At 40.8% G+C, this 18,841-nt stretch overlaps 1 protein-coding gene and 1 long non-coding RNA gene across 4 annotated transcripts in view; one reads left to right on the forward strand and one right to left on the reverse strand.

The window, feature by feature from the left end:
• The window catches only part of LOC142047859 (uncharacterized), a 76,415-nt gene extending 73,412 nt beyond the window's left edge, over nucleotides 1–3,003 (forward strand). Inside the window, exon 4 of the long non-coding RNA XR_012657119.1 lies at nucleotides 2,694–3,003. This is a non-coding gene — a long non-coding RNA (uncharacterized LOC142047859). The remainder of the gene's footprint in view (nucleotides 1–2,693) is intronic.
• Nucleotides 1–18,841, reverse strand: part of CNTN4 (contactin 4) — a 359,621-nt gene that overhangs the window by 94,937 nt on the left and 245,843 nt on the right. For all 3 annotated transcript variants that reach the window (XM_032784171.2, XM_032784172.2, XM_032784170.2), the window contains exon 11: nucleotides 13,500–13,650. In XM_032784171.2, coding sequence (XP_032640062.1) covers nucleotides 13,500–13,650 — 151 coding nt within the window. The remainder of the gene's footprint in view (nucleotides 1–13,499; nucleotides 13,651–18,841) is intronic.

The raw sequence follows: 18,841 nt of genomic DNA on the forward strand, positions 1-18,841 counted from the left end.
AAAGAATGGTGTCCCTAGCCTCTGTTCATCAGAGGATGGAGATGGATGGCAGGAGAGAGATCACTTGATCATTGCCTGTTAGCTTCACTCCCTCTGGGGCACCTGGCATTGGCCACTGTTGGTAGACAGATATTGGGCTAGATGAACCTTTGGTTTGACCAGGTACGGCCGTTCTTATAAGTTACTATTCCTCAGAACTTTGAGCAGCCTTGGCAAATGCCAGGAATCTCAGGGATCAGCCTATGTGGCTCATTTTTGGCTGTTCATCAGAGCATAAAAGAACAATGTGTGGTTCAGAGTCACCTCCAAATGCCAACTCAGCTAAACCTATACAAAAGGCAGCCAAAGTAATTCATCAAAGAAACTCCACAAAGCCACAAATTAGACTGAAAGTGTTGAACACATATCCATGAGCTTGTGTGACATCACACTTTGATCCTTCCCTGAACAAAATACAGAGAAGCACAGGTTCTGCTGAGAAATAATCAATTAAAATAATTTCTTTTAAGGACAGGATACCCAGTGATTTTGGACCTCTCTCTGTTCAATCAAGTAGTTAACTTCTTCATTTTAGCTCTCTTTTGCAGTAAATGGGTTAAAATAAGTTGACAGGCCAGTTATTTCACATGTTCAAACAAGGTAAAGCCACCTCTTTGAGAACTAAGATAAATGCTGCAATGTCAATTCAAACCTCAGAAAGCTATTTATACAGTGTCATTTTTCATGCTACCAAGGCAGGATGTAATGAAAAACCGACAAATTATTGACGATTTGGCTACCTGCCTGCCTAAAAGAAATTGCATAGGTGCTTTATTTAAAAAAAAAAAATAGCCAGCACAATCAATGCAAGACAATGGTTGGAAGCTTCCTTTGGGGTTTTGGTCTTCTCTGGAATGCCACTAGATTACATGTCCAAAACAAATTCTTACACTACATTTGTCAAGTTATCAATATGAAACTAATATCTCTGTGTGCACACAGGCACCATGTGGCTAATACATGTTTTCTATCCTATTGTCATTTTCTTTTTGATGTTCAGAACAGTTAAGAAATAATTAAGTTCGTTCAAGGCAACCAACCTCTCTCCCCTGAATCAGTATTAATACTCTAACTTGAGACATACCTAAAATGCTAGGGAAAACCAATTTGCATTCTCTTTCTTATCTGGCTTTGCAATTTTTCCTTACTCGTTTTTAAAATGGTACAGTTATACAGAACTATAGTTAACATAACCTCAGAATTTCCATTACGCAAAATCCTTCTACTTTTAGTGGCTTGTGAGTGAGTCCAAACATTTTATTTTTTAAACACTGTTCTTGGCATGCAAAATGACAGCCTGGGAGCAAACAGTGATTAACATATTTTTTTCCCCTAGAAAAACAAAGTTGTTAAACCTCTTTAAAGATTGTAAGTTCCAAAAAATAAAAGTTGAACAGCAAAATCTCTACCTTTCTATCACTGAATTCAGTTTACCCCCTGCAGAGAAAGTAGAAAGCGGTACACACACGCACACACACACACTTATTTAAAGTTATGGGCCAAATTTTAACCTTTTTGGTAAGTCACTATGGAATTCGGACCTACTGGCTTAACTTAAAATATTCAATTTTGCGAAGAAAATACACTCAGTTGAGTAAGCAAAGTAACGAACATACAAAACAATAGTTTGGCTAACTGGCAGTAGCTTCGTATTTTGGAGTAGTGCTGCTAGTTATTTGGGAGCTTTTAGAAGATTATTTTTTTTAAAGGGGGTTGTATACAGTACACTGTCAAAATAAAGATAAGTTAGATTTCAAATAACAGGCTAAATTCTTCTTACACTATTAATGTAAGTATTCAATATGGCCATTATTGTGAATAAGGTGAATTGCAGTAGGATAAAAGTAGTAAAGTAGCACAATAGGGATGAATTCAGTCCATCACATCAGGCTCTTCAGATACAATTCTAAACGTCCAATTTGACGGTTAAGTAATGCTAGTGAGCCCAAGAACTGCTATCATTTAAAAATCACAAACATATCTTCTGGCTAATTCTCCACAAACTAACTTTAGTTAGAAGAGTGACAACTGAGCATGTAGGCTGAGATTTTCAAAGTAGAATAGGGGAGTCTGATTCACATTATATCATTTTTGCAGAAAAAAGTGTGCCTGAATTGCACACACTACTTTGAAATTCTCAGTTTGAACACCTAGCTTCTGGATGATACCTCCTGGGTTGTAGTGGTGCCAAGATGAATGGACTCTTCTGGAGCTTTTGTGTTCTCTCCTCCTGTTAGAGATCTCAGTGCACTGAGGCCACGATCCTGCAAGGAGCTCCACATGGCAGACTGCTACATTTGCAGAATTAGGACCTAAGTGTACATATATCAAGGATGAAATCCTGGCCCCATTGACTTCAATAGGGTCCGGATTTCATGCTACATTAGTGAAACTGACACAATTAGAAGCCCAAATTTAGAACAGCATCCTTTGGGATCAGCAATTAGTCACAGGGTTAACTGCTATATGATTAAGCATGGATGTAAGTATGTGCTTCAGCACTTTCCTGAATCAGGGCCAGAAAAAACAGCCGTGTATTTTTAGAAAGTAAGAAAACGGAAATGGCTTAATGCATGCTTTGACAAGGATAACTTTAATTTGCATGATACTGTGTCATTTTTATGTGTTGCAATAAGTAATATTTTTCTTTACAGAAAAACTCCATCTAAGTGACAGCGAGAGTCTCCGTCTGGTTTTGACTACGCAGTATTCTCAGGGTTGCTCTGGTTATGCAGAAGGACTGAATTCCTTTCCCAGCTCCTAGCTGATGAGGTAATCTGGGCAAGTCATTTCATAGGTGAATCAATGAAGCAACGATACCGAGAGAGCTGAAATATCCAATACTACTTCATCCTCAGTATGTGATTGATGTGCTATTAATGGTGTTGGTGAAATGAAATGCTAAATGATTTAAAGTGATGGGATTCTTGTTTATCTGAAGGGCTCAATAAACTCCAGCCTTTTACTCCAACTCTATAATTATAGCAGAGAGTAGGATGCCTTGAAACAACTACAGAATCTCAGAAATGTAGGGCTGGAAGGGGCCTCAAAACGTCCTCTAAGCTCGTCCCGTCATGCTGAGGCAGCACAACGGATACCTAGATCTGACAGTATTTGTCTAACCTGTTCTTACAACCATCCAACCTTCCTAGGTAATCTGTTCCACAGTGTAACTATCCTTATAGTTAGGACATTTTTTGTAATATCCAACCTAAACCACCCTTGCTGCAAACTAAGCCAGTAGCTTCTTTTCTCACTCTCAGATGAAAAGCAGAACAATTGATCACCGTCCTCTTTATAATTATTTTTACTTATTTGAAGACGTATGTCCCCTTAGTCTTCGTTAGACTAAACAGACCCACTCCATGTCCAGTTCTTTCAATTTTTCCTCATAGATCAGGTTTTCTAAACCTTTTCGTGGCTCTTCCGCCGACTCTCCAATTTGTTCAATCTTTCTTATAGTGTGATATAAAACTGGATACAGTACTCCAGCCCTCCGTGCTGGAAGAGGGGACTCCTGGGGGCCATGACCCTCCTGCTTTTTGAAAGTGTTTTTGCAGAGTACAGTGTTTGGCCTTTTCACTTTTTGCCATGGCCCCCCCATCCCTGTTCCTACTCTTCCCCTTAACACCCCCCAGCCAGGCTGGCAGCTGGACTCCAGTCGGGGAGCCGGGAGAGCAGAGGGTGCCCCACTGCAGACCCCCTGCCTCCCTGGGGTAGGGGCCAAGAGCAGTCCCTGGCCCATGTCCCCACCCCTGGCCCCTCCTGCCCAGGGTAGGTGGAGGGTCCGTGGCTCCTCACGGGCCTGGCTGCCCAGCTCTTCCCATGGCTGGGTTGCGGCTCCAAGGCCCCATACCCCAGCCAGAGCTCGGTTGGGGTAAGAGCCATACGGACAGCTGTTGGGAGCCATGAACCCTCCACTTGCCCTGGGCGGGGGGCCTGCAGGGCGGGGACATGGTCTGGGGGCGGCTGTGGCCCCCCCCCCCGAGGCAGGTGGAATGTCTGTGGCTCCTGGCCAGCTCCAGCTTCTGGCTTGGCTGGAGGCGGGTCCTTTGGTAGAAGGGGAGGGGTGGGGTAGGGACATGGAGGGGGTATGGCCCCTGGCCCCCATTTTTGGGAAGGTTCTTCTGGCGCTGACTCCAGCTGAGGCCTCACTATTGCAGAGTACAGTGGAACAGTCACCACCCATATCTTACATGTGGCACTCCTGTTAATACATCCCACAGTGACATTTGCCTTTTTTGCCACTGTATCACAGTGTTGACTCATATACAATTTGTGGTCTTCTGTGTTTAAGTACAGATGGTCTGTGACACCAAGAAGTCAATGCAAAGAAATCCAAATATCCATGCTGACACTAGGGGTAAAATTTTCAAAAGCCAAGCTAAGCGAGTTAGGAGCCTAAGGGTACATCTACACTACCTGTCGGATCGGTAGGTAGTGATTGATCCCCGATTGCTCTGCCTTTGACTCCTGTACTCCACTGTGGCGAAAGGTGGAAGTGGAGTCGACAGGGGAGCGGCGGCAGTCAATCCCGCGCCGTGAGGACGCAAGGTAAATCGACCTAAGATACCTTGACTTCAGCTATGCTATTCTCGTAGCTGAAGTTGGGTATCTTAGATTGATTTCCCCCACTCAGTGTAGACCAGGCCTAAGTGACTTTCAGTGAGATGTAGCCTCCTTAGTTACCTTTGAAAATTGGATTTAAGGCTAGATGCCTAACTCTCAATGTCTTTCAAAATCTGGCTCTCAGGTACATTTGAAAATATTACCATATCCCCTTAGCTTGTCCCCTCAAGCCTTCATATGGCAGAAGTATAAATTTAAGGAGCGATGCGCCAGACCTCCAAGCACTGCAATACCTATGCTCAGTGAGTTAAATAGAAGATCAGTTTGAATGTTGCATTTCTTTGTTTTACTGGTTTTCATAAAAAAAGAAAACCTTCTGGACTTAAACAATACGGCTTTGTGTCTGTGCACTCATATATCACAAAGCTTGTCAAGGCTGCAACATAAATGGGACCAACTGGGAAAATTCCCATGAAGATAGCAAGCATGCCTAGAGTATCTAGGTCAGATCGTGTTGTAACAAAGCGTACCATGAAGGCCCCTTATAAAGAAACTTGTTTAATTAAGATAACAGATGTTGCTATTATACAAGTCCTTGTGAGCGGCTGTTTAATTGGACACTTTCACATTCTTTGTTAGCAGTCCTGAACATCATTTACTTTTTATGATTTTTTCCCCTTACAAATGAACTGAATAAACAATTCACACACTGTATGTTCATACAAAAGGGAGAATTCTAATGGTAAAGGAGCTTAACATGAGCCAGAATGGGAGGAGAGTAATCTTTTTTGGCATAAAAGTAAAGCTGGTTTTCTGTTCCACTGTGTGTCTGGTAGCAGCGTCAGTTTAATGTTCAGTGTCTTTCAGGAAAACATTAGGAACACGAGCCCCTCACCTGTGAACTTTAAATATTAATTATTTTAACAGAAATTAACTGGCTTGGAAACGCTCAAGCTCTGGTTTTGATATGAGCTGGCAAACTGGATAACTGACAATAGACTGTGGGGCTCAATGTGTGATGGAAGGGGAAAAGGATGAATGACTGAATCTGAAGGCAAGACATAGCATAGGGTCTCTTGTCATCTTTGCATATTGCACAACTCAAAGTCTGAAAAGGGAAGATAAGATTTTTCACTTACCTACACCTGGAGAGAGAGAGAGAGAGCATGTCCACATCTTAGCCTGTGTAAGGGCCAAATGCGGTCATCCCCATCATGGGGATGGAAGGCATTAAATCACAACTGAACCACTGTGGTTCTGCAGCAGTGGGGGAGGAGGGGACCTAGCTGTGAGCTGCCATGAAAGCTGATCGAATACATCCTTTGTGCTGTGGAGATTTGCTCTACAGCGCCTGTCTTCAGAAGCAGTACACAGCAGGAGTTAGGGGGTGGAGAACAGTGAGTGGATTCATCACTATGCAGTTCCATAGTCCTCAATTCTTTCAGGGCTCCCATGTGCCATTATTGTCCTTAGGCTATAGAAACATCAGTGGAATGGGTGCACAGCACTCCCACAACAAGCTCTGGGGCTTTGGGGAAGATTTCCTTCAATTAAACCCATCTTGGATCATCCCTGCAAAAGCTACTTACTGGAGCTAAGCAGAAATGTTTGGGGAGTAGCATTTGGCATTTAGACAGTTACTAAAAATTCTGTTCTTTGTGACTAGTCATGGAAAAGTAATAACTTTGACGTGTGGACAGAGAGACTGATATTCTAAAATGAATACCTATGACTTAAAACAGCACCTTTCATCTGAAGACTGTCCATGCTTTGCAAACATTCATTTAGCCTCATTAACCCGCCCCCCACACGTGAAGTACGTAAGTGTGATTATCCCCAATATATAAGGGTGTAAGTTAAGGGGGAAAGAGAGAGAGTGTGATAGGCCATCCATGATGGCGCAAGAAAAGGATCCTATAACTTCTGGATGCAAGACCTATGGTCTAATCCTTGCCCAACACTCCTCAACAGCGACATGATTTCACAACAGTGAGATACATTCTGTGGAATAAGATCAGTTCGGACAGAAATATTCTTTCCATATATTACAAACACTCAAAAATGCAATAAGGTATTTATAGAAAACCCAACCTTGAGGCTTCATTGAGTTTGGTAATGAAGATTAATAAATCATATTGAATTAACTGCAATGCTCCTTTGGCTGAACGTGTCAAACTTTATCCATTTAGTATCTATGGTACTGCTTGTAAACTTTTTGGATTGTGCAATGTTATAATTATTTGGACTATGGAAGATTATGCTCAAATGAAGAGGAATATTTATTTATAAATATTTAAAAATATGCTTTCCGATATAACTACGTATTTCCAGGTGGATAGTTATCTAAATTATAGGGTATTTCTTACTCAATTTGGAATATGAGCATGGTTGTGTGTGAACATAGGTCTGATGAAGTGGGTATTCACCCACGAAAGCTTATGCTCCAATACATCTGTTAGTCTTAAAGGTGCCACAGGACTTTCTGTTGCTTTTTACAGATCCAGACTAACATGGCTACCCCTCTGATACTTGACATCACAGGTTTAGTTGACAGTGCTCTGTGTACCACCTGTATTTATTGGTACTTACCTAGGGCCTGATTCTCTCTAACTTATATTATAAACCAAGAGTAACCACTGTCATTGTCTTTAGTCACTGACTTTAGTGGAGTTACTTCTGATTTACACCCATGTACGCTAGAGCCGAATCAGGCATTCTATCTATAACTGAGAGTAAGTTCCCTGCAAGAACCATACTGTAATTCTAAAGAAATATAAAACCTTTCTACAATAAGATCACCTGAAAAATAAAGGCGTTAAAACACAAGTTTAGGTAACAAATCTATCTAACAGTGTAATTGAATTACTATGAGAGGATTCACAAACCCCGTAGGAACAAGTCTGTCATGATTCCCCCAACCCAGTCTTCCTGACCAACAGTATATGGCATTTAATGCTAAGAAATTATTGTCACAAATAGGGAATATGGTGAAATATAAAATGCTTGATCAAAAACTTGCATTAAAGGTGCAAGAGTTTAAGAGAAGAGTCTCCCCAAAGAATATGAATCTCCTCTCATTTATACCAGCCTCTCACTGGGGTAACTATTCAGTCCAGTGAAGTTGTTCCTGATTTACACTGGTGTAACTGAGAGAAGTATCAGGCCCTATGACTGAACATGGCTCAGTTTCCATTGTTACCAGGATTCAATCAGCATTTTCTTCTGACCAAAGCTCTCACTAACTGTTCGATGTTTAGAGCCCCGGCTCTGTTTCCAAAAGGGTGGGGAAGGGAGGAGAAAGGTAGGGACCAAGTCTTCTCTCTCCTCCACATGGTATTGGGATCTGTTGATCTGGTTCAGACCCAACTGCTAGTCTACCAGTACTTTCAAAAAATTATAGGGTCAAATTGCTTGGCAGAACTGAGGAAGGTGGTGGTGCAAAAGTTTGCAACCTCCTCTTCCTGATCCACACACCTATCTGGCATAAGGCAGAGCAGCAAGTCTACTCTACATTTTACCAGGTGCTCAGAGTCTCAAGGGTCTACGCTGAGAACCAGAAATTGCCAGAATCTAGGATGTCTGGCCATAACCGTTATGCTGAAGGTTTGGAGAGTGGGAGCTGCTGTGGTAGCACCGCATTACTAAGAGTTACCCCAGTTCAGGGAAATCCTCTGCTGGGCTGCTTCAGCCATATGTCATGTGGTTTTGCACAAGGATTATGTTCTATGTTGCCCATAGGACATAATAGGCTCTTGGCAGTGAATAATGTGTTTGGATGTTCATGTAGCACCAAGAACAGGTAATGAACTCTGGATCCATAGTTATGTAGGAGTGGTCTTTATTTCCAGAGCTGATTTTGCAGCATGTCTATATCTATGCTATAGCTATATATAATTTAGCTTCTGGAGCCAGGCTGCTAACATTACTTTGATGCAGTTATGCCTCCAAGGCAGGATTTCCATTATTATGGAGATGAACTGCCTTTAATGATTGCAATAATATAATTGTACCCCAGGGCAGAATTCCTAACAACACAATGGTAGAGCTCTCAAACACCAGTCTGCGATACCTCCAGGGCAGGTTGTTCATTAAGGGCACAGTACACAGTAGTTCTGCCTCCAGAGAAGAATACAAAACCTAAAGCAATAAAGCTCTCTTTTCCAAGATAGGCTGTGCCTTCTAGGCAAACATTGAGCATCGCATTTCGTTCTGCCTCCTGGACAGCAGTAGCCCCCAGAGCAGGATTCCCTGCAGCACGAGGCATGTTATTTCTGCCTCTAGGCGTTATTCCCTAATATTACACTCTGTCTGCAAAGTCACAAGAGCCCTAAGGTAGGAACTTGAAGAATTGTCATGATATGGCAGAATTCAAAGCATCTCAGGGAACTGGCATGTTAACATTGCTTTTAATTCGTCTTGGAATTGGAAAGACTATCCATATCAATTAACCTCCACAGTATCAGAGCTGAGGTTCAGTTAGGAGAAGTATCCAGAAGTTCATATGCTCGTTCAAAGTTCACAAATGTGCAGAGTTGGTTAGGCTGGAAATGTTGTGGGAACAGCTTTTCTCACGTGCTACCCAAAACTTCTGCTTCCAGCCCAGATGAAAATATCCCAGCAACAGCTATTCTTTATGCTCTTTTTTCCATAGATTTCAATATATTTTAAGACCAGAAGGGACCATCATGATCAACGACTTTGACCTGCATAACACAGGTCAGAGACTTTCACCCAATGAGTCCTGGATCAAGTCCAATAAACTGTGGTTGAACAGGAACATATCTTTGAGAAAGACATCCATCCTGGATTTAAAGGCTCTAGTTCATGCAAGATTTACCACAAGCCTTTGGACCTTTAGCATTTTCAGTTTCAGTCTGAACCCAGGGACTCATTCCTGCTCTGGCCCCTTTGTGCCTAGTAAGAGAGCTGCAGCGGCATAAAGGGGTTTAAGATGTCCTGGTTCCTGCCAAAGGATTCTCTTGGCACAGGCATTGCAGAAGACATCCATAAGACTGTGCTGTGAGGATCCCCTTGCAAACCCTGGCGTAGGGATGAGCTGGGGCAGGACGGGCACAGCAGTGCTGTACAGATTCTGAGCACTGCTGCTGCCCAGAGGGCAGCCATGGTGGTTTCTGTAACTTAGGCCCCTAAAGCTGTCTAAATTACATAGGGGGCGGAGAGCCTCCCCTTCCTCTGGGGCTGCGAGTTCTGTGCTGAGTCTCCTAGAGGCAAAGCAAACCATCTCAGCCTCGTGGGGGGTCAAATATGACCATAAGGCTTCTGTATTAAATTGCCTATATTGATCTGTATCTAAAATGCGGTCTGTGTGCTTGACTTCTAAAATGGAATGTTAGACTAAGCAAGGGGATCAGGCAATTTCAACACCCTCCTGCAAGGGACAGACAGGAATCAGGCCACTGATTATACCCCATTGAGAATGAATGGGTTTAATTTCCCAAACAATGGAGCAGAAGCCATTGCAGGGGCATTCTCCTGGATAGGCCCTGCTGAATGATCCCTGAACCAATGGCTCATTGAGCTGACAGGGTTAAGGCACATCAGTTTCACAGCCAATAGTACACAAGGGACTGATGTGGCCAGCATCTCATCCAACTGCCTTTGACTGCCGTAACCTGATGCATAAGGTACCCATTTTGCAGTTGGGTGAACTGGATGTGGCCTTTCAGTGTGAGACCCCGCTGACTGGAAGAACCCAGGTTGAACCACCAGAAGATGCCACATCTTGGCCTGTAAGCAGAGAATCTATTGACCAATATGGTAAGTGGGCTCATAACCCTACACAGAAAGGGGGAGGAGCTTTCTTGAACCAGTCAGAGAGAGACTGGGAGACCCACAGACATACTGGAGGATCTGAGCTTTGTTAGAAGAATGAAAGCTGGATTGTCTCTGTTCCTGTAACTTACAAGGAAAGCCTATCTAACATAGCTTGAAGGGAAGCATAAGATTAGGTAAGACTAAATATGCATGCAGGCTGTTTGTTGTTTTAAGATCCATTTTTCTCTGACACATTGTTCCAGCTGCTAAATATGAGTACTTTGTATGAAGAAGGCTGTTGTTCAATATCACTGGCCATGGATTCCTGAAGGGAGGATCAAACAGATGTCCACAAATCTATTTGGACCTGCAGAGTGATAAGTGGTTAGTATATATGGGGTAGTGAACTCAGGACCTGGTCTACAGGCTTGTCTACATGGTTAGTATGTCAGAGCATACTACAGAATTTTTAGTGCACAGTTCACATGGTCAGTTAGCACGCAGCAGGCTAGTGCACTGTAGATTCACACCCTGGCTTGCTGCACATTAATTCACTGGGTAGAGAAGCCCTAAGAGTGAGAGAACTGCATATTTCCACCCCAAAGTAAGTAACTGCAAGACTCGAGATCTGAGCTGGGTGATTCAGAGATATTTCCATGGTATGGAAAAACGAAAAGTGGAGGGGGAAGAGTGCAGGGGAAAAAAAACCCTCTCAATATTTGATGCCTTTAAAAAGTTTGAGTTTGAATTTCATTCTAACAATAAATGAAATGTAGCAGATGAGAGAGTTTTTTATATTTCCAAGCAGCCAGCAACCCCAGTGGTACCCAGTTTTACATCTGGGCATGTAGGCTATCATGGATTTGTAGTAATAAATACAATATGGGAAACTTAGAAGGAAAATTTTCTTATTAAGGCATTAGGCCTGGTAGAAATAATTGGAAGAATAGTAATTCTGTTTGGGTCCTTATGAAAGAATGTATTGATGTCGTGCTTCAGTGATGCATTAGTCATCATTATCTTCTTTACTATTTTTTCCACAATTGCATCTGGCTCTTGCCTGGTTCTCTCCAGTGAATATGGAACAGATGGGATACTGTGAATTGCTAAGGCTTTTATGAATGAGTAATTAATATATCGTAGTTAATCTGTGTCCTGTTGAACCATTCATTTATTTGATTATTTTTTCCCCATTAGAAGCCAGAATGATCCCACCCTCATGAAATATTTTGGTGAACCACACTTGCTTAAATTCAAATGGTATCTATTACCTTCCAACTCCAACTGTTCTGTATCCAACCCTTTTCTAATAATAACTATGGGAGTTAAAGGAGAGTTTTCATGTTTTAGTTCATATTTTCTTCTGGGAGGATAAGGTTAAAGTCCAAAGAATTGTGCTTGGTCAGCATTGTATCACAGTCAGAGTAAATATTTAGATGAGAAATATATATTCATATACTTTTTCTTCTAGATAGTAGCCCTTTGTCCAAATAAACCAAGCCTCAGTCCCCGCCCCACCACTGCACACGAAAAAATGTGCACAGGTGATGCTTATGCAAACTCCAGATACCGAGTTTGGCTAGTGCAGAATGCAAGGAGAACAGTGAGCTCACAATTCTGAGACAGTAAAGGCTTAAATGTTCAACATTTTCTGTTCTCTTTACAGTCTTTTGTCTGAAGAACACGATATCTCAGTTTTAAAACCCAATACATCCTGAGTCCTAAGCACTTTTTAATCTAGACTTGCCTCATATTCTAGTTGGCAGAGATAGCTCTATACTTCATCCACAGGATAAGACTGAACAAAACTCTGCACTGCTCATTGGCACAACTTGCACTTACTTCAATGGGTTCAATGCACGGTGTAGCCCACTTTAAAGAGGGAGTGGGGCAAAATGACTGGCCAATTGAAAATGGCATCTTGAGAGTTCAAAGCAAACAGCACATAATGCATTAGCTTAATAAATAAATGTCAGCTATTGCAAGGCAATGAGCACCCTTGCCTTCATCATGTTTTAGCATCTGGCCATAAATGAGCCTAAATTTTGACATTCTCACTGCAAACATTAGAATGGGTATGGGGTTATTACAGGTAAGCAGTTCAGATAAATCAAAGCATGAGGCTAGAATTTCAGGTGAACGAAACCTGAGCCAGCCTAAGCTCTGAAAAAGGTTGGTACATATTTTAAAAAGTAGTATTTAGGCACTTCTGCATTTGCTGATTTCATGCATGACTGATTGAAGGATAAAGGGTAAAGTCATCCTTGTGGGCAGGTGAAAGCCAACAGTACCAGAAGCCCTGACAACTTCCACTGACAATATTTTAATAAACACATAGAGCTACATGCATTAATTTTAAGAGCTATAAAATGTCAGCTATCTGCTAGCAGTACAGGATTCTGCTAATTGATCTAATGCCATCAAAACTGGCATGTAACACTATCTCATAAATTCCTTGAGACAAGTTTTCAAAGAATGGTTTCCATTTTTTTCCTGTGCATAATTACAAGCGCAACTATCGCATAAATTGGGTAGATAAAGCCATTAGATATCAAAACATCCAGTACCAAAACCTGACTGTATGTGCAAAATGTGCATGTGCAAATTTAGAGGCCATGTTGAGGCTGGTTGCAAATGTCATCCTTGGTGAAAAATAAATGTGACTTGGCCACTCAGAAAGTACTGTCTCCCAGTCAGACATTACAATTGCCAAACTAGTTACTGACCCCAAATAATTGCTGTTTGCTGGGAGACTGAATAATTTACAAGGGGATAGTAATTTGCAGTAGAGAGTTTCATGGAAAGGCTCTCCTGGGAAATCTTTTTGAAGAACTATGGCTATATGGAGCAATCCAAAAGCAAAATATTTGCTCTAGACTATATCTTCAGTGGATAAGCTTCTTGGAAGGTTTTTTTTAAAACACTGTACAGAGCCTGGGATAAACACAAGAGGAGCAGATCTCCCACCCCAAATACCACAGATTGAACACTAGCTGTTTTCACATTTATTTGCAAGTCATTTCCAGGAAGCTATTAATGACCATTTTAGCTTTCATTGCTGAAAGCCCTTGGGTTGAAGCAAGCTAACAAAAGTAATGGTTACTTTAAGAGTTTACCTCTCATTTTCTCTTAGGATCTCTTTTCCTTTCTTCCAAATATAAGTAGGTCTGGGGGAAGCTTTTGGCTTACATTCTATGATCACTTCACCGCCCACTTTAACAAGAGTTAATCTTTTCAAGAGGGTTTTGGAAAAGTCTGGACCCAAAGCTGAAAAAGAAAAGTAGAAGAAGCTTAGAATTCACTCTGGAAAGAACCAATCAGGTTTTTTTAACGTTAGAATATTCTGGTGTATCCTCTCACCAATTTACATTTGTAACTTCTGTAATTATCAGCATCAGGAGCTACACATGCAGATTGATTAGGAAAATAGATACTTCTGTGTTTAAAAGCTTAAAAGCTTAATTTTTTTGGAAAGATATACTTAATAGCAAAATGTATTGGTAATGAAACCTAAAGATCATGGACCAAATATTCAGCTGGTGTAAATCAGTGTAGCCCTAATAAAGTCAATGGAACCTTGCTGATTTACACCACCTAGGGATCAGTGCAATTTGGAGAAGCTCACATCAGAAATACTTATATATGCAGTGGGTGTCATTCTTCCATGTTCATAACATAACAGTGTGTGGTGACGATGAAAATATGCTAAGATGCCTAACAGTACACAGGAGATTACAGATCTCTTTCCCAGTACTGTGTGCGCATAATATAACAGTATGCAGGGAGGTGATTGTTGCCATAATTATGGAATGGAACACATAATATAGGACAATAAATGCTGTGATTGGAAGAGGGGTTGAGTGACTCAGGGAATTTAGTGGGACATTTAGGTTTTCAGCTTTTTTTTTTATTATAACATAAATGTTTCTTGTTCGAACACTTTTTACTGTGGGAACAGTGATCAGCTTTAAACTGTCAGCATTTGCAAACAATTACTCCAGAGCGGTTTCTGAGCTAGCACAATTTACTTTATACTTAGAATGCCAAATAAAAGTGATATCTTGGTTTCCATCATGTTGGAGCTCTTGGCAGATGTCGACATGCTAATAGTGTCTACAATTTAATGAGTCAGAAAAAGTAACATTTATATTCAAATAAGCTGCATAGTTTTGTATAGATACAAGAACTGATTCTCCTTTTACACTAGCGTAAATAAGCTAGAAGTACTATGAAGTCAGTGGAATTACGTTTGTATAAAACCAATTTTAGGTCAAAATAAGCCCCATAGTATATAAATATGTTCACTGGGTTCAGAATCAAACTTAACACACATGGTGACAGTTAAACGGTTTGATAAATATTTTTCAGCTGACCAAATACATCTTTATCTACTTGTCCCAAACCCAAAATGAAGCTTTTTGATTGAACTTGGTGCTTGCACTTTCCCTCTCTCCCTCAATCTGTAAATCATCCCGGATTTTGGGAACAAAAATCTTGTTACACAGCAACATTTACTTCAGGCCTTCTTAAATACATCTGCGCATTTTACAGATGCACCCATTTGCATGAACAATCACCTACACAGGCATGTGCAAACAGAAGTGCCTGGAAATTTGGAAGATGCAAGGAAGCCTGCTGAAAGTTTGGTCCATTTCAGTAGACATTCAAGTTTTATTTAAAAAAAATGTTTTATAATTCAAACCACAGGTGTGGAAAAAACAAACCAAACTAAAACAAAAAAACACATTTTGTAGATGTCCCCTGAAGACTTCGTTCACAAACCCACAGACCACCTGGAACAATGATCAATTCTCTCCATGCTCACTGGATAGTTTGTCAGCTGTGGCTAACCTGGAAGGTTTGTGCAGTATAATGGAAAGTATTAGGACTTAACACAGAGTGTCAAGCCAAGAGTTTGTGACTTGAATCATCTTTAAGCATACAGTACATTTTGTTTGCTAAAATGTCTTCAACAACTTCCAGAATTCAACTCAGTTATGGAGTACATACTGTATTTACTATAATTAACATGTATGCACAAATCCATGTTTAAAAAATGGCCAGCCCTATAAATGTGACACCTACAAACTGGCACAAATTAGAGAAGACCTCATCTCCCCCAGAACCGATAACACTAAATCTGCTACTATTGTAACTACAAAAAAGTTACCTTTACATCTTACATGTCCTATCAGCTAAGATATGACGCAATACACTAATTCAATATGATTATTTTACATGGGTACTAATCATAGGAGAGCTCATTTCACAGTACATTTCATACAGCTATACTTTTGAATACAATGCTTTGGCACCATGTTTGGTTTTTAAGAGTTATGACATTCATTTTGCATTCTATTTTCAAATATATTGCTGTTGCTCCAATGCATGATTGCCCTCACAAACTCCTTTCTAGGATGTAGACCTTTTGTTTGCTTGTTTGTTTTGGCAAATAATTTCTGCTTGATAATACATCGAATTTGGTAGCCAAAATGTTTTGTGGCAAAAATTAAAAACTTTTTCATGTTATGGCATATAATTCTAGAAGTGAGCCCAAAGATTTGGTTTGGCTCAGCAGTTTTGTGTTACCCCGCCACTTCAGGAGAATTTTAATTCACTGTTTATAGATCAAGTAGATGTTACACATAATGATTTAAAATCATGGCCGTAGTTTGGGCAGGAACAGGGAGGGAGGTATTGCCCCACCCCCTCCAACTGCAAGCTCAGGTAGGCACGGATTTTGCCCCCCACCATGCATAGTCCCATTGTCTGCACTGGTGCTGCCCCCCCAAATATAGAAGTCAAACTAGGTCTATGTCTAAAATGCTCCTGAAGCAGCAGGGTAGCATAAAACTGCAGAGTGGAACCCATTAGAGAATTCTTTTATCTCCAGTTTCTGTGAGTCAACTAACATCTGGGCTGTCTTGCCTTTTATGTGTAATCATAGATGAATAGTTCCATTTTGGCATAGAGGAAAGTACATATATTATATGGGAGATTATCAAAGTACCAGAAAAACAACAGTGGAGTCAAAAAACCTTTCAAAATAGAAGACACACAGTGAGGACCTCTACATATTAATATACTATATATATCAGAGCTGGTCACATTGCTCTTTGAGAACAATATTAATTACCAATTTTCAAATAAAATGTGCCACTTTTTTCTATTTAAAAATAATTTGGAAATCAATTATTGAATAGATCAGTTGCTTTTAAATGTTTACTGAACTGTTTAGACAACTCATTTTCAGAGTATGGTTTGCTTGTAAAGTGTTTGCATTGACTATTCACTTTTGTTACTTGTATACACATGTTCTGTGTATAGTAACCCGAGTCACACAGTACTTTTGTTTTTGCTCCCCGATGGTATGAGATGGCTGTAACTTTTTAAACTGGAAAATAATGAACACTACATTTATTGCAGAATCATCATTCTTGTCATTTTCTGTGTTTGTGCGCAGCGGCGGGGGGAACCACACAGAGCCTACTATGATTTACATATAAGATACTGAATACTCAGCAACAACCTAAATATTTGTGAACAGGTAATATAATCCTAGGAATCACAGAAAATTGAACTCAGGTCTTGGATTCACCAATATATTTGTAAAGCAACTTTCTCGGTATTCTACTAGTTCTTCTATTTCAAGCATTTATTTGGAAAAAAGAACTGATCTTAATATAGAAGAAGGATCAGTTCCTCAACAGCACAGTCATTGCAACCTTAATGTGAAGAAAGCAAATCTAGAATTAAACATATCTTTCTCTTAATCTGCAGGCTTTTAAGGTTAACTCTTTAAGGTCCTTGCTAGTTATGCATGGAGCAGTTCTCTTAGACTTGTTCTACATTTGAGCCTGATGAAGATGGAAAACACTGTATGTAAAGACCCCAGGCACTCCTTGCTTATCCATTACAATTTTTGCAGAGGCCCTGATGAAATGGGGTAAAATACAGAATAGGACTGCCATCAGACAGGCAGAGTGTCGTACTAGCACAGGGATTTATTGAAGAGGCACACAGAATAGAGAAACAGGGATTTTGTTTGCTGCTTTAAGAGATGCTGACCTTGAAGAGCTGGGTTTTCTTAGAGGTGAAGGATCAGGGTAAAAGCCATCTAAAATCTATCCCAGTTTCCTGTGTGGATATGAGAAGCTATTGCTCTGGTCCATTTCCTCTTGTTTCCTGTGTGGATATGGGAAGCCACTGCACTATACACTTTCCTCTCTGTGTTCTCTAGGGGCTATTGTTAGGATCACCCACCAACTCTACAATATACTGGCCTAGAGCCTCAGTGGCAGCCAAACACTGGAAAAGTAAAAGTGACTTTCAGCCATGTTTCTGTACTCCTGATCTTAGGGCTGTTTGTGAATTGGTCAAGTCCACAGGAATGAGAGAGCAGTCTCAGGGCTACTCTAAATGACATCAGCTGCCAACAGCTCCAAGAGGCCATTCTACCATCCAGAGATTATTAGGGAACAGGTAAGCCCTGGACCTGCCCCCTATACCAAGAGCCGCCTGAATGCAGGGAAGAATCTGGGTCTTTATCTCATGCTACGTTCTGCCTACCTTACAAGGCTCATTTGTATAACAGTTCTAAATAGCATCAGTGGGTTTATCTGGATTTCTTTTATACAGTAGGCAACATGCCCAATAAATCTTATCGCTGTGAAGCCTAATTCCTTGAACACAATTGTACTTTCCTCGAGCAGCAAACTTCCAGATGAAAATGTTTTTTTCTAAGTAGGCATCTCTCAGGTTGATAAAAGGATGACCTACATTGAAATGTGATGTGCAGAACACACCTCGTGGCTTGTTCTTAAGGACAAATCAAACAATGGTACTGAACATTCTCTTTGAAAACTCCTAAAACTAGATTGTTTAAATCAGAAACTCTAGTTTACACTTGGAAATGCTGCCTATAATTTGAGCTCTTTATTGGTTCCCTCTTTTCTCTCTGATGGAAAGAACTTTCCCAGCATTGTAAGGGAGCAAATTAGCTACTCGCAAACTTATGCTGAAGGAAGGAAGGAAGGAAGGGCAGCTTTCTAATTCAGTGCAGGACTAGGTGTTTGGAGACATGAGCTCTGTCCCTGGCTCTGACATACACCGTCTGGAAATCCCTTTAGGTTTGATTCTGATCTCACACCAGTTTTATGCTGCCATTGAATACTATGGGGCTAATCCTGATTCTCACCAGAATAAGTGAGAGGAGAATCAGAATTAGTCTCTCGGTGCTCCAGCTTCCCCCTCTGCAGATAAGATAAGGAGACAAGATTTCTAGTTCAAAGTGATGGTCTGAGGCTCAGTCCAGGGATCCTTGTAAAACTGTCTGGTTGTCTCCTCATTATCTAAAACTTTTTTTTATTTTATGGTATGAAGGGATAGCCAAAACTCCTGGTTAAATGGAATTTACAATATGCAACACCAATGAACAGCCTGGATTTGCTCTAGTGCT

This window comes from Chelonoidis abingdonii, chromosome 17 (genome assembly GCF_003597395.2).
Source record: "Chelonoidis abingdonii isolate Lonesome George chromosome 17, CheloAbing_2.0, whole genome shotgun sequence".
NCBI classification, from domain to species: Eukaryota; Metazoa; Chordata; order Testudines; family Testudinidae; genus Chelonoidis; species Chelonoidis abingdonii.